General features: G+C 34.3%; 3 protein-coding genes across 9 annotated transcripts; 2 read left to right on the top strand and 1 right to left on the bottom strand.

The window, feature by feature from the left end:
• The first annotated feature begins 504 nt into the window (after positions 1-504).
• LOC106666727 (GPI ethanolamine phosphate transferase 1-like) lies at positions 505-3,517 on the top strand. The gene has a single exon (XM_014394103.2). It carries the CDS (start codon positions 702-704, stop codon positions 3,498-3,500), a length of 2,799 nt encoding a protein of 932 aa, XP_014249589.1. The 5' UTR covers positions 505-701; the 3' UTR covers positions 3,501-3,517.
• A 345-nt stretch (positions 3,518-3,862) lies between these two features.
• On the top strand, positions 3,863-10,526 carry LOC106666731 (protein Wnt-4-like). The gene is made up of 6 exons (XM_014394108.2): positions 3,863-4,023; positions 4,155-4,223; positions 8,657-8,844; positions 8,908-9,152; positions 9,213-9,370; positions 9,428-10,526. The coding sequence occupies exons 1-6, from the start codon at positions 3,980-3,982 to the stop codon at positions 9,672-9,674; spliced, it is 951 nt and encodes a 316-aa protein (XP_014249594.1). The 5' UTR covers positions 3,863-3,979; the 3' UTR covers positions 9,675-10,526.
• A 73-nt stretch (positions 10,527-10,599) lies between these two features.
• On the bottom strand, positions 10,600-14,219 carry LOC106666732. Of its 7 annotated transcripts, none has more exons than XM_014394111.1 (4): positions 12,315-13,170; positions 12,057-12,182; positions 11,514-11,572; positions 10,600-11,416 (listed from the first exon to the last, which is right to left on the bottom strand). In XM_014394111.1, the coding sequence occupies exons 2-4, from the start codon at positions 12,064-12,066 to the stop codon at positions 10,802-10,804; spliced, it is 684 nt and encodes a 227-aa protein (XP_014249597.1). In that variant the 5' UTR covers positions 12,067-12,182; positions 12,315-13,170; the 3' UTR covers positions 10,600-10,801. The 7 variants fall into 7 exon arrangements, with proteins under 7 accessions (XP_014249597.1, XP_014249601.1, XP_014249602.1 ...); XM_014394115.1 differs by having other exon boundaries at positions 11,528-11,572; XM_014394116.2 differs by lacking the exons at positions 12,057-12,182; positions 12,315-13,170 and adding an exon at positions 14,197-14,219 and having other exon boundaries at positions 11,528-11,572.
• Positions 14,220-15,282: the final 1,063 nt, after the last annotated feature.

Here is a 15,282-nt window from a genome sequence, read left to right as displayed (position 1 = left end):
AACGTAGCCGATGATGCGCACCGGAGATATAAATTTATGATAAACTCGTCTCCCCTCTGAAAAGGCATTATAACTTGTGTCACTCTGGCTAATGATCTCCCTAAATGCCTTTCATTGGCCCGGCTGCCTCGTGGGAGCCTCGGCGATCCGTGAGGCCTTCTTGTTAATCCGGTGCCCACATTTTTTTTCTTTTTACAAGCTAACTTTTTCGACTTCTTAACGTTTTCTCGCACATTTCCATACTACATTATTAATTTCAGACCATAACAATATAAAATGATAACTTATGGAACATGCGATATAGGAAATTAGGTTTATTTTGTCCTAAGGGCTTGAAACAACTTCGTATCAGTATGTACAATTAGAACAAACAGAAAAAGAAAGGAAATGATTTTAAAAGGATATAAAATATTATAAGATATGTAGTCTCAGAAATAAAAATAAAATTTTAATACAGCAGGTTTATTTGATTGCATACTTCGCATGGTTCGTTTCTCAGGTTTTGCAACGAGAACAGTCTCGAAGGCTTTTGTGGAACAGAAATTCTTAGCAAATGCCAGTATGATGAATCAAACCAAAATGAAAACTTATTTTGAAATTATTAATTTTGCGACCAAAACACATGTTTATGCACATTTGATTTACATTAGTTTAGTCATATTGTACGAAACATTAGCGGGTAGATTGTCCTTTCCAAAAAAATGATGATTTTAATTTTTTCAGTGTTTATTAATCTTCTGTTTTGCTATTCCGTTTTCGATGTTCACTATATGTCTTTCGACTTGACCGAGAATGTGGGATGCAACAAGAGGTTGAACGCCAGTTCGAAGAGGGTCGTCTTGATTTTGACAGACGGCCTCAGTGCCCAACTCCTTTACAACGTCACTGCGCAAAATTGGACGAGACCTTCTTTCCTTCGAAAGATCGTGGAAGGAGCCGGCACATGGGGAGTATCCGAAGCGCACATCCCTTCTATTTCCAAGCCGGCTTTGTACGCCATCACATCCGGCAACGACTTCGACTCTTGGAGGGCGCATTGGACTCACGCCAAAATGGCAGACGTCAAAGTCGACATGATTTTCAACCACGCCAACCAGGTTTTCTTCAGCGGGGATCCGGAGGTCACCAGATTCTTCGACCCCGATACCACCAAACGGTGGCACGTTAAGGTCTGGGACACTCAATTCGAGGAGAGGTTATTCGACGACTACCATAGATTGGACGATTTCGCCTGCCAAGGAGTTCATGATTTCTTCGCCAATGAAAATCTCAATGTGACCTTGCGCAGTGACAAAACGATTTTTGTCATCTATCTCGACGGTTCGGACAGCTGCGGTCACTTTTTTCTTCCCTTCTCCCAGAATTGCATCGATGTTGTCAAGAACATGGATAGAAACATCGAAATGGTTGACGAGGCGTTCAAAAAGTTCTACGGCGATAACGAAACCACTTTTATCCTGACTTCGGATCACGGTATGTCACAGTCTGGATACCACGGTAGCGGAGAAGACATGCAGATCAAAACGCCCATCATGGCTTGGGGAAAAGGAGTCAAGCGAGGCGGTGGGCTCAAGCAGCCGAAAAACGCGATTACCGAAGTTTGGAAAGCGGACAATCTTTCTTTCGTCAATATCAAACAAGTCGACATAGCTTCCCTCATATCGGTGTTTCTCGGGAACCCGGCTCCGACCCATTCCTGCGGCCTGCTTCCTGTAGAAATGGTAGACCTCGACGACGAGACCGTAATCGACAGCTTGTACTGTAACGAAAAACAAATCTGGAACATGATTTTGGAACAAGCGAAATCCACCGGCGATTTCGAATTGCTCGAGAGTCCCACGAATTCCGGTTTAAACCTCACGGAAACAAGACAAAAATTGAACCAATCGGTTGCCGAAAAGATCAAGTCCGAAACCGTCCGTCTGGCCAACCTCCTTCACAAAATTTACAGAAGACAACTATCACATTTCCGTAGTTATTACAAAAACGAAATGTTGTGGATAATGTCATTCATCTACGTTGGATGGGGACTCCTGTTATTCGAAAGGTGTTTAATTGCGATGAAAGTCGGAACGGAAGATCTGTCGAGTTGTACCACTGAAAAAAATATCCTACACGACATGGTTAGATTTATCGGTGAAAGCTGTACTGGGTTGATGTTGATAGTCGATTTGTTTTTCTTGATGTTTATCATCGGTTTTATTCTAGTATCGCACAGAGTGAATTGGCCCGTATACTTCAATATCTACGCAGCTACAATCGCGATTATCTGGTGGCTGGTAATCAAGCACATACGCGCCTTACGAGACCTTTGCTTACTCAAAGGTATTAACGTTCATAACGCGATTTGGGCTCTGGTCACGAGCGTTTGCACAATCGCAGTCGTCACTGGAGTAAATGTGCCATACATGAGGCAGGCGGGCTTTATTTTGATATCCGTCATTATTTGTTACTTGACGAGAGAAAAGGCCGAGATGGTCATACACGCAGCGTGGTTTGTGACATCATCGCTACTCATATTTTTCATGGATTCACCTGTCATAGACCTTCCCCCAGACAATAATTTGATAAAACTGGGAGGAATCACGTGGATTTTCATAGCCTGCTTGCATATATATTACTATAGAAAAATTAATAGAGATTTCTTCGTGACGATCGCTCTGCTCCTCACTTTGGCCGTGGCTCAATGGAATGTTATTTCGATTTACGAACAGAAAAACGAAGAGGAACTGTTTTCCGATAAGGTCCAACATGTCACATGGTCGTGGATGATTTTGTACTCCGCTCCTTTTATGGCGTTTAATTCTGTCAACGGGTTCATCCGGTTCCTGCACGTCTGCTACGCCATGGCGTCTACCTTCATCCTCATGAGCGTACGCCACGAAGCGGCCGGCTTGGCCGCGTTCTGCGCCAATCTGCTAGCCTGGTTTTGCCTGGAGACCAGGAAATCGTCCAAAAGCTTAGAGACTCCCGCAGGAGAAAACGAAAACGGTCTGGTCAGGGACGACCTGAGAAGGGGTTTCATGCTGTTGACGTACACCTGGATCGGTTACTACGCTATCGGAAATGTAGACAATCCGTTTTCCTACAACATATACTGGACAGACTGCTTCCTACTATCGTTCAAAAGACTTGAAACCACCCTGTTGATCATTTACAAAACGCTAATACCTTTGATCGTTCTATGCGTCTTGTTCTCGACCATGTACATGCACTTAGGGCTCAGCCTTCGGTCGACTATTGAGTGGTACCTGTTTTTAAACAACTTCGTCGCCTTCTACTTCTTCCATTGCACAAAAAGCGAAGGATACGGCTACACGATGGTAGGTCGCAGCTTCTTTCACCACGCCTTTTCCGCACTCGTACCAGCTTTGGTCGTCCTCCTCCTTCCTTTCGTCGACATTTTACTCAAATTCAGCTTTATCGGTTGTTTCGCCGCTGTTTGCAAGAGAGCAAAGGAAGAAATTTTGACCAGATTAAAAATTAAACAAGTAAAATGAAAAATTACCTAAAAAAACTAAGTCACTTTTTTTTTCAAAAAAGCTAGAGAGTTTATTAGAGATAAGAATGAAACAATTGGAAAGCACATGTATTAGTTAAAAGCATTAAATTTATTCGCTGTTAGTCGTCATTTCATTACATTTTTTTTTTTTTTTTTACTTGACCTTTTTAATTTTAATGGGTTTCAAGTGTCTTAACAAATTATATTTATTTATGCAATCATGGACGAAATACCAAAATACACGATGTATTTTAAATCTAAACGATCTCTGAATGTTTATGGCGCATCGACAAACGATTTTCTCGATTGAAAAGAAAACAGTTTAAAAAAAGTCGTAAATTTCTATGGTTCCCATGTCAAAGCCCATTTAAGACTGTTTATTTAATACATATTTAATTGATGGTTTTGTTTAGTTTACGAACTATTTTCTTATAAACTTTCACAGTTAGTTCAGTGTATCGAGAAAGGCCGGACGCAATGTATCTCCTCATCTTTCTCATACTCTCATCTAACGCGAACAGGTCTGATGTAAAAAAAACTATAAGAAATATAAATTTCGTGTGCGATTGCTATAAAATAGTGCAAAACGGAAAGCATATGGCTTTTAGACATCTTCCTAATTGAATTTAACAAACATGTTGCAATTTTTCAGCTGTAGTGTGAACGAGAGAGGAACGCCATCCGCTGATTGTCTAGAAACGAGACAAAACGTAAAATTTTGGTAAACACCACGAAATAATTAAGATCTCATAAATAAACATAAAAACACGTATTATCTTATAAAAATTTAGCTAATATAATTTATAAATTGGTCGTTACCATCATTTTCCTCTGTCTACCCTCGCTGGTTTGATAAGTGGTTCATATTCTGTTGACCGCACACTGAAGACGGTGAAGTGCCTAAATGGTACTGACAGACCAGCCCAGATAGAACAGGCAGACCAAAATGGTTGGAAACAACCAAATTATAAATTATAATAGACAAATTCTTCTTACATTTTACTAGATCTAAGTCTAATCCAATTTTTTTAAATAGTCTGATTTTCTTAATTTATCATAATTTCTCTCTCTCTCTCTCTCTCTCTCTCTCTCTCTCTCTCTCTCTCTCATTATTCGGCCTACTATCTATTGTTTCAATGTTTTCATAAATCTATATATATAATACTATATACGTTGTATTTTTAATTCTAATTTGTCTGGTTATTTTATATTCATTTTGTGTCACGTTACTTACTAACATATTTATTCCATATTCCATAATTATATTACATATATTTGTCGATTTATCTGTTATTCTATCATTATATCTATGTTATATATATTCTATATTATAACACATCACTCTATCATTACACCAATCTATTCATCTATCTACCATTCTATCTATTTATCTGTCCGCCATTGTATCTCTCTATCTATCAGTCTATTCATTTATATAATATTTATTTATCCGTCTTACATTTTAGCTTTATATCTATTAACGTATCAACCTATCTAACATTATACCTATCTAATCCATTATATTTTGTGGTCCGATTGACCAAATAACTTATTTCAATTAATTAATGTTTATGTAAGGTATTGGTTGGAAAGAAAAATTTAGTGTCACGAGTTGGATTCGAACCCACGACCTTCGGCTTAGCTTAGCTCGAATCCCGCTCGTGACACTAACTTCTTTTCAACCAATACCTTTCATAAAGATTAATTACCTATCTATTGATTTAACTACCATTATATATTTTTATCGACCTACCATTGTATCTATTTATCTATTTATCTATTTATCTGTCAATCTATACATCTATATAATGGTCTATCACTATATTTATTTATCTATCTGTCGAATATTCTATCTTTATATCTACTTATATATCGTTAATTCTCTATATTTATCTATTAGCCATGCTAGCCATTTATCTATCTATCTGTAAGTCTGTCATCATTATAAAGGGTGTTATGTGGTTAAATGTCAATAATGCCGCGTTGGATTCACTAAATAAAACTTAATTAAGTGCCACAAGAACGAGGTTTCTATGTTAACTCTTACTTGGGATATTAACATTTTTGTGATTTTAGTCTAAATTCGATAGCGTTTTTTCCCGTAAAATCGTAATTTCTATACTTTAGGGTCATTAAAATACACAATACTGATCTTTATTTCATAAAACACATTAAATTTTCTATAAGATAACAACATTTTCGTTGAAAAATTAGCTTTCCGAATACACCGTAGCCGCTTAAGTAACTTTTTTAAAATATATTTATTATTACTATTTTATTGTATTTTATTTTATTTGTTTAGTACTCAATTGAGGCTGGTGCAATGATTTTTCCATCAAAATTGCGGGGATTTCATCAAAATTGCCTTACTTTATAAGAATTCGAACGACATGTACTCTTTTACATTTTTTTAGAATTTTGGTTAGTTGTTTGCTAAAATGCATAATTGAATGAAATTTCATTTTCATTGTTATTTTTATTTAATTACGTACACTTTCTGAAAAGATCGTATCTAAATTTTGTTACCAACTAATAAATGTTTTTATTCAAAATATGACATGTACGATGTTACTGCTCTCCTGGAGTTCGATATCACGTTTATCTACCTTGCCAAAGAGAATTCAGTGTTAAAACCTCTAAAAAAAATGTAAAAATTACTATGTCGTTGGAATACTTATAAAATAAGGCAATTTTGGCGAAATCCCCGAAAACTTTGATGAAAAAGTTATTGCACCAACTACATTTGAATATTTCCACAAAAACACATTGTTTTTACCATTTTTTGTATTCCTTGAACGGCCACGGTGAATTTTTAAAAGAAAATTTTACCTTGTGGGAAATTTATTGTACTTTGTGAAATAAAGGTCAGATTTGTATATCAATAACGCGAAAAGTTGAGAAATTACGATTTTACGTTTTAAAAAATCTGATTTTAGACTAAAATCTCCAAAATGTTAATATCTCAGGAAAGAGTTAGATGTGCTTATCTATTGTTAATTATCTCTCTATGTATCTATCTGCCATTCCACGTATTTATCTATCATTGCATCTTCCTGTATGCTTATTTATCTATCTTCCATTCTAGCTATCTATCTGCCTTTGTATCTTTTTATTTCTGTATTCATCTATTTATCTATCTTTCTGTCTAATTTTCTATCATTTCTATTTATTATCATCATATCTATTTATTAATCTAATATAGATAGTATCATATTAGCTATATTATTAGCGAGTATATCTACTTATCCATCGGAATTCGCTCTATATATCTGCCATTCTATCGTATCTATTTTTCTATGTTACATTCTATCCATTTATCTATATTCCAGTCTATCATTATATATATTAATTTAGCTGTCTATCATTATTTCATGCTATATATTTATTTATCTATCTGTCATTATATTTTTTTTATCTATCAGTCATTCTATCTAACATTATATCTACTTATCTACCAAACTTTCTATCTAACGGCCATTTTATGAATTTATATATGTATCATTACATCTATTTATCTACCATTCAAGAATGTATTGATCTATCAATCATTATTATATACGTATATCTTTTTTTTTGGGGGGGGGGGTTACGCTAGCATATTACCCATGAAGTTTTCTATTTTCATTTTACTGTCGAGCGTGATCGGCCGACCAGGTCCAGGTCCCCGCCGCGCGCCCGCACCACTCATTCAGCTCCATCATCTTCTCATCTTCTAAATTTTCATGGTTGAAGATAGTCAAAAAGAAACGTTTATCGACTTTAGAAATCCATAGATTATGTTAAAAGCTCATGGATTGTTGCTTATTAGGACAGATTCTAAGTTTATTGGTTTGGAAATGTTTGGGACTTTGCTCAGATTTTTTAGCAGTTTGTCTCTTTCATTTTCATATTCTGGACATTCAAAAATTATGTGGGAAGGATTTGAAGGGCAATCGCAAGTGGGACAGTTCGGAGACGATGCCAAACCGATTCTCTTCTTGTAGCTACCCCATAAGCCATGATTTGTCTTCAGTCTAAAAATAGTAGAATAGAACTCCTTTGACATTCCTTCTGGGCTATCGCCTTCCGAAAACCATGGTTTTTTATTGAGCTCAGGGAACAGTGACCTGTAATAATTGCCAACATTTGATGCGTTGTATTTTTCTTGCCACAGATTTCTACAAAACTTTTCCAAAAAGTTTTTCCCGTCATCTTTAGGAATTTTAATGTCAAGGGTTGGACCTGATGTTGCAGCCTCCTTTGCAAGTGCGTCCACCGTTTCATTTTGCCATAGGCCTACATGCCCTTTCACCCAACACAATGCCACCCTGTTTCCCATGATTTTTGTCTCAAGCATTTTCCTACAGATTTGGGCAAAAATATAGTTTCTGCATTTATATTCTGGAGTAATGTTATTTATGTATTTATTTATGTATGTATTTGTATTTATGTATATCATTATATTATATATTTATATAATGATAGGTACATAATGATAGAACAGGAGGAAGAAAAATGGATATAATGATAGATAAATTGATAAATCAACAATTGAGAAATATATAGATAAACCAAACGAATGAAAGATAGATAAATAGATATAATGGCAGATAAATCGATTTAATGGTTGATAGATAAATAGATATAATGAAATAATGGCAGATAAATAGATAATGAAAGAATGAACGATAGAAAAACATATATAGAAATATGTAGTATGACCAATAGCAAAATAGATATAATGATAGAATGGCATATAAATGAAAAGATGAAAAAAATTATATCAATTTTGCTATAGGTCATTCTACGTATTTCTATTTATGTTTATCTATCGCTATCTATATCCAATTTTCTTCCTCCTTCTTCTTCCTTCTTCCTTCTTTCTTCTTCCTTCAATTCTTCCTCCTATTGTATTATTATGTACATTTACCTATCAGTCATTCCATTTATCATATATCCATATATCTTTTTATCTATCACCCTATTTATGTATCTTTTTATCTATCACCCTATTTATGTATCTTTTTATATCTATTTTACACCCCCTTTTTAGTGACATTATGCCATGTCTTTATGTCTCTGCTAAGTCAAAATTTAATTATTATTTACATATATATTTACCCTTTTGGATATTTTCCCATTATATATACTTTAGTATCTGTGCATATGGTTCAGGAAAGGGAAGTCCATTTTGCAAAGACGCGCTGAAAGACTTTTCTGGGGCATAAACCATATCCGTCAAGATGGTGTTTCAAATGAAAAGGTTTTACAAAGAGCTACAAACCAGGTTAAAAAAGCCTGCGAGACCATCTTTCGATTTGAACCGTGGAACTGTACCATCAAAAGAGAAACTTTCAAAAAAGGTGATTAAGCAAGTAAAGGATTTTTTCTCTATTTTTTTTTTTTATTTTTTTTTAAATCAACAGCCAGTCGAGAGACAGGTGTACTGTACGCAAGTCTTGCATCGAGCATTGCAGACAGGATAGCCAGAGACTGCGCAAAGGGCCAAATGAATTCATTTTGCAAAAGCTGCAACCCTGACTGGCCAAATCCCGGCTGCTCCCAACTCAACCATGCTTGCGAATATGTGAGCAATTTTTTGTCACTCAAGCCTCAAGATGGTCACATACAGCACAACGTCCTTGTCCACAATTCGCTACTTGGACTCAAGGTAATTGTCTGATAGAAAATAGAAAATTCCATTCAGATTTCTTTTTTTATGTTTTTTTAGATATTACTTGCTTCGGGTATTAAGAAATGCAAATGTCACGGGTTTTCTGGTGCGTGCTCATCAAAAACTTGTTGGAATGTGCCATCACCTTTTGTTGTCGTTTTGGCACATTTAAAAATAAAATATCAATTAGCTCAACAATGGCAACTTTCAAACAGGTAGCTCAAAAACCAACCTCATTAACACATAAACAATTACTTTTTCTTTTTTTTCAGAATTAAAACTCCAATCATCAATAAACTCCCAAACTTAGGCTACATTGACCCATCTGAAGACTTTTGCAAGTATTCAAAAGGCAGGGCTTGCAGCGATGTTAAGAACTGCGAAGAAGTCTGCTGCGGTAGAAATTACACAGGGCGTATTGTGAAGCAGCGCAAGTATTGCGACTGCCGTTGGTATGAAAACTATGAGCTCAAATGCAATATTTGCCTGACTTTTGACACTGAATTTGACTGTATTTGAAACGTTTGCATTAATGTTCATAAAATTCATACTTCTGCGGTGATTAGTCAATTTTAGATCTAAATTTATATCCTATTAGTCTTATAGTTTTATTTTCCATGCTCAATTTTAAAATTTTGAATATTGAAGTATTATCAAACTGTTATATTGCGTTTTGTTTTTTAAGTAAGCAAACATAACATTTAATGTCTATTGTGAAATATCCTCATGAGTGCGAGATATAGTTACCTATCATCTTGGTCAGCCTATCCTCCATGATTTTGTATGTCGGATGCCTTTCGGTAGATTTGAATGGCTAAAGATGGAAAAATGTCAAATCGCATCTGACAAATAAAATAGTGAGGATAGGGAGACCAGGATGATAGGTAAGTATCAAACTATAGATTTTAATTGTAATTTGATCATTTCTGCTTTTCTCCTCGCTGCTTTACTGGAAGATCGGAAACAACCAGACAAAAGGCTCATCACCCTGCAGACCTCAACAAGGAACCATATAACATTTAATTGTTTGTTAATCTTACTTAACTATTCAAACGACAAAACATTGTACAACTAATTTCTTGTAATTACTGACAGTAATGTACTCATTTTTTTCTCAAATTGTTCAGAAGCAAATGTCATCAAACATTGGCCCTCTTTTATTATTTTTATAAAGGCTATAAAATCATAATATTTTATTGAAATTATAATGTAATACAATAATTAAAATTATCACAATGATATCACAGTGTTATGGTATTATATGTAACCTGCAGGAAAGGCGTTGAAGATAGCAATTTGAAACATTAACATTTGATAAATGGACAAAAAAAATAGTCGTTAGTATGTAGTAATTATGTTTTAACATAAAAAAAATATATTTCTGCTATATTGTTTTTATTAATAACTCCATTCAAAATATATTTTTTATTTCTAATTTTGATTAGTTTTGTTTTATGCACTAAAAAAAATTAAGAAAATGTTAAATTCAAAAAGTTAATAAAGAATAATCATTTCAAAGAACTACATGACATGTTAACACTTTCATTTCTTTTAAATAGTTTGTAGTGATTCTTTCTTCACAAAAATTTCAAAAAATATGAACAAAATCGGTTTCAGTAACAATGAAGGGGAAAAAATTCAAGATTTCAGAAGTAGTTGTTAGCTTTAAGTGCTAAATGTTGGTCAAAACAATATGTATACGTCTGTGGTTGAGCCTGCTGTGAAGAGTAAATTCCAGTTGTACTCGTAAAAAAATTCTGTACATTCGAAGTGTGGTTGAGTATACTCAAATTGCCGATGACCACATTGATCGGCGCAGGACAGTAGAGCCTCGGTGGGTTTATCGGCTCGCGTTCTACCCTGTAGTGCTCCGGGAGATGTGATACATCCCTAGAGAATCTAAAATCGGGTACGGGGAACACACCGAGGTCGATCTTCAGGAAAGGTTTACAAAACTTCCTCCAGTCCTCCACTCGTGCCGGGCATGCCGATGGGACGGGACGGCGAATCGTGTTGGGGCGAACACGCCAGTCGTTGGCCAGCAGCTGGCTCAAAGGGTTACCAGACTGGATCGGAAAGAAACCAGAATTGAATAGAGCTGAGATGAGCGGGAAACCGCCGCTCTTTCTGTCTACAACTTCCCTCACGTTCTGCATCGCATGTAATTTTTGGAAGTCGGAAAGAGAACGAAATTTGCTCGTTATGAGAGTGTAATCTATTTCATCAACTTCATCTCTATAAGTTACAGGTTCCGATCTTACCTGAAAAATAATAGAATTTTACTTAATAATTTTTTTTTAACTACAATAACTTTAACAATCTTAGAATATTTAATTAGAAACACTTTTGTAATATTACCAAATATTTTTTACCTTGTTCTGCTTTGATACAAGCATTGCAGCATTTTGTTGTGCATCCTGGAATTTCAAATCACAACCACCATAGCAATTAATTATTAATTAATAAGATAAAAAATGAAATGAACATTTAACACTACCTGTTATGCAAAGGATTGTTGAGTTGAAAAATTAGTGTCACAAGCCCACAACCTCCGGATCATAACGAAATAGAACTTATATTCTTCTTCAAGAAGTCATGATTGCTTAAATAGCAGAAGCACCGGGGACTGATTCAGGATCGAGTCCCACTAATTTTCCAACTCAACCATATTTTGCATAATAATTAAAAGTAATTACTTTGGGCAATTGAACCAACTAAAAACTTATAATGGATTAATTTAACACTACATGCTGAAAACATTTTTTTTTTTTTTTTTTTTTGTACCCACAAACCACGAATAATGTATATTTAATATCCAGACTTATTGACTCTGTAGTTAGCTAACTAATAAATATCTATACATAGATAAATATACAAAATATACTTATATTGTACATTTACCAACAATCATCCTATGGCTGAATCAATTTTTCATTGTAGTTTTATACATTTTCACAAAAAATTTGCAGAAGCAATTTGTAATGGATTTGATATTGGGAAATTAAAAATCAAGAAAACCTCATGCGTCTAAAAAACAATTTAAATTTAGTTTTCTATGAAATTATTGAGTTCAATTTTTTTTTTTTTTAATTTATAAACTGTTCCAAGATTCTTCTTTATCAATCATAAATGCTATTATTTAAACAATGAAATAAATACCTAAGACAGAATACTCCTCCACATATTCGCAAACAAGTTTTACAGAATTATGTATGCCCTTCCAAACTCAAAAGTGACTTTTACAAATGGGTCTAAAAATTATGTAGGTTCAGGTGCAGCTTTCATGTGAAAAATTGAAATCATTGCTTTACTACTGAGCTCATAGCAATAACGAACAGCATAAATTTTTTAATCCACCTAAACAACACGCGTATCACCTCCATTGTTTCATTATCAGTGTTACTGGCACTTGCAAACAATTTTAAAGAATTACAGATTCCTTTTGAAACCCAAAAGTGACTTTTACAAATGGGTCCGAAATGATATAGGTTATGGCGCAGCTTTCGTGTGAAATAATTGAAATTATTGCCTTACTGCTTGTAGCAACAACAAAGTGCTTAAATTTTTTATTCCCCCTAAACAACATGATTATCATCTCTACTGTTGTCAGTGTTACTAGCGCTTGCAAACAATTTTTACTTTTATTTGGCAATCGTGATTCAAATTCTTTTTATATGGGTTCCTGAGCACTGAGGGATATCAGAAAATGAAAAGACACATCATCTAGGAAAACTGTAAATTTCAATGGAGAAACGTCATAAAAACACAAAATTCTCATACGAAGAATGGCACACGATCTCTGATGTCAAACTTAGGTAAGTGAAAGCCAAAATGTTGGATCTCTTCTATTAGGAGATTTAGGTCATTGTAAGCTCAACCAACCATCCGATCATCGTGGCAGGGTACCTCCTTTTTTGGGTACTTGTATCATGTTGACCATTAATTGCAGACAATATGAAAATACCAGAAGATGTTATGAAATTTGTAACCAGATTAAGGATACTCTTAGTGATGAACCTACTGGAAATGATAATTTATTGAAGTTCAAGCTGAGTAGAAAAGGTGAGAACCGGAGAGATGTCCGGTGAGGTGGTGTGCTCTTCGAATCCTTGGGTCACGTTCAGACCCTGGACCAGGAAGGCCTGTGGATGGTGCAACACGAATGTACATGCTCTGAATGTTCTGATGTTAAAGTGAGAAAGTTAAGCACAATGAAGTCCTAGGTCACATGCGACTGCAGGAGCAATATTTTCTCCTACCCAAAGTATGCCTGGGCCTTCGTTCAACCTCCCCATTTTGTTTTAAGAGGACTGCCAAAAAGTGGGCAAACAATAAAAACAAAATTTAAAAAAATAAAAAACAATGAAATTTAAACAGCTGTAATAATCAATGTTTTCGTTTTAATTGGTTATTTATTATAAATGGAATACAAATGGAAAATGTTATTGGAGAATGTCACATTAAAAATTGTTCGATTTTTTAAATAGTTTCTAGTTTATAAATAATAGTGCAACTACTGCCAAAAATCTACTGTGGTATTAAAGCCGCCTTACCATAATTGTTCGTGTACAAATTTCTCAGAGCTTGACAACAGAAAACACTATCAAACGGCATGCATTTAACAAAAAAGAGGACTATAAATAAAGCTAATTATACAAAAAAATAATCATTTTATTAAACGTCCGCCCGATGAACTTTTTAAACAACACTTTTAAATGGCGCGTATGGCGTCTTCTTGAGAAATTTTACCATAAAAATCACTCGATTCGACGTCGTTGCACGGAACTTTCCATGAGGAAGAACGGACAAATTGTTTATATTCTGTTAATTTCAAGTTTCAACTTTCATAGTTTCGTGTTGACAAAAAAAAACAACAGAATGCTAAATTTAAGTTGCGCTTAAGCAATGAAAGGAGCGCTTGCGGCAAAATAAAATGCAATTTTGGTGGGAGTTTGCTCTTTTCTGTCTTAAAATTTAAATAGATAAGTTTAAAAAGCAGTATTGAAGTGAAAAAATACATAAAAGTAGTTATTCTACTTACAATTAGTTACAAAACTGATCGAAAACGGGACGTTCAAAATTTCAAAAGATCCATTTTTAGCTATTACTTTCAGTTCTAATTCTTTAATTACTAATAATTTTAATTAAATTAATACTAAAGTACAACGAATTTATTTTATTGACTTAAAAATTGCTTGTTTTTCACTTTAATTATTTATTTACCAGTCACCCACGATATTCAATAATGCGTAATTAATCCATTTTCCAAACTCAATTTTAAATTTTTATTTCGTCAAATTTTTTCTTCTGATAGAAAGTTCATTGGTTTTCTATTTTATCAAACATTACAGAGCAAATACACAGGACTTTAAATTTTTATTACAGTACTAAAACAGGGAAATCCATAAAATATTGTTCCCACCTTTATACAGGTGACACTCAAATTCTTTCTTCACCTTTTCTTCCCATTCCTCACTTACAAGCTGAAATTGTTTCAACTAGCAATAATCACATCTCAGTAGAACTTCATTGATTATATTGCCACTGTGCAAGGTTAAAAAAAAAGTTAAATTGTTAAATTGTAAGAATTTAAAAAGACTTAAACTCAATAGCTCCTGGGCTGCTAAAACAGTATTAACTTGAACTTTGACAACTGTGATAGCCAAAAAAATTCAACCATTTTATTTTATTATCTTTAAAATGGCTTGATTTTCACTTTAATTATTCATTTGCCAGTCACCCACGATATTCAATAATGCGTAATTAATCCATTTTCCAAACTCAATTCTAAATCTTTATTTCGTCAATTTTTTTTATTTTGATATAAAATTCATTGTTTCTGTTTTATTGAACATGGGAGAGCAAATACACAGGACTTTAATTTTTTGTGCATGCATTTTTTGCTTCCATCACCTTTATAAAGGTGACACCCAAATTATTTCCCACCTTCTGATTTACAGCTGCAATTATAAGAATTCAAAAGGACTCAAACTCAATTATCTCCTGAGCTGTTAAAATGGTTTTAACTTGGGCTTTGGCGACCATGCTAGCTCTGCTCATATGACTAAGTCATTAATTACTAATTGTATATTATATTAATACTAAAATTATTTATTTAACAGACACC

Source organism: Cimex lectularius, unplaced genomic scaffold, assembly GCF_000648675.2.
Source record: "Cimex lectularius strain Harlan isolate CLEC.00 unplaced genomic scaffold, Clec_2.1 scaffold2, whole genome shotgun sequence".
Classification (NCBI taxonomy): Eukaryota; Metazoa; Arthropoda; class Insecta; order Hemiptera; family Cimicidae; genus Cimex; species Cimex lectularius.
Note: the sequence above shows the minus strand (reverse complement) of the source record. Positions and strands in the feature narration are given on the sequence as shown.

Bases quoted from the DNA above. Each gene is read 5' to 3' on its own strand.
- LOC106666727 (XM_014394103.2), top strand. From the start codon at position 702: ATGATGATTTTAATTTTTTCAGTGTTTATTAATCTTCTGTTTTGCTAT.
- LOC106666731 (XM_014394108.2), top strand. From the start codon at position 3,980: ATGTATCTCCTCATCTTTCTCATACTCTCATCTAACGCGAACAG. The intron at 4,224-8,656 runs GTAAACACCACG...CATATGGTTCAG, and splicing joins AGACAAAACGTAAAATTTTG to GAAAGGGAAGTCCATTTTGC. The intron at 8,845-8,907 runs GTGATTAAGCAA...TTAAATCAACAG, and splicing joins AAGAGAAACTTTCAAAAAAG to CCAGTCGAGAGACAGGTGTA.
- LOC106666732 (XM_014394110.1), bottom strand. From the start codon at position 13,769: ATGCCGTTTGATAGTGTTTTCTGTTGTCAAGCTCTGAGAAATTTGTAC. The intron at 11,573-13,708 runs GTAAGGCGGCTT...TTGAAATTCCAG, and splicing joins TTTGTACACGAACAATTATG to GATGCACAACAAAATGCTGC. The intron at 11,417-11,513 runs GTAATATTACAA...ATTATTTTTCAG, and splicing joins AACAAGGTAAAAAATATTTG to GTAAGATCGGAACCTGTAAC.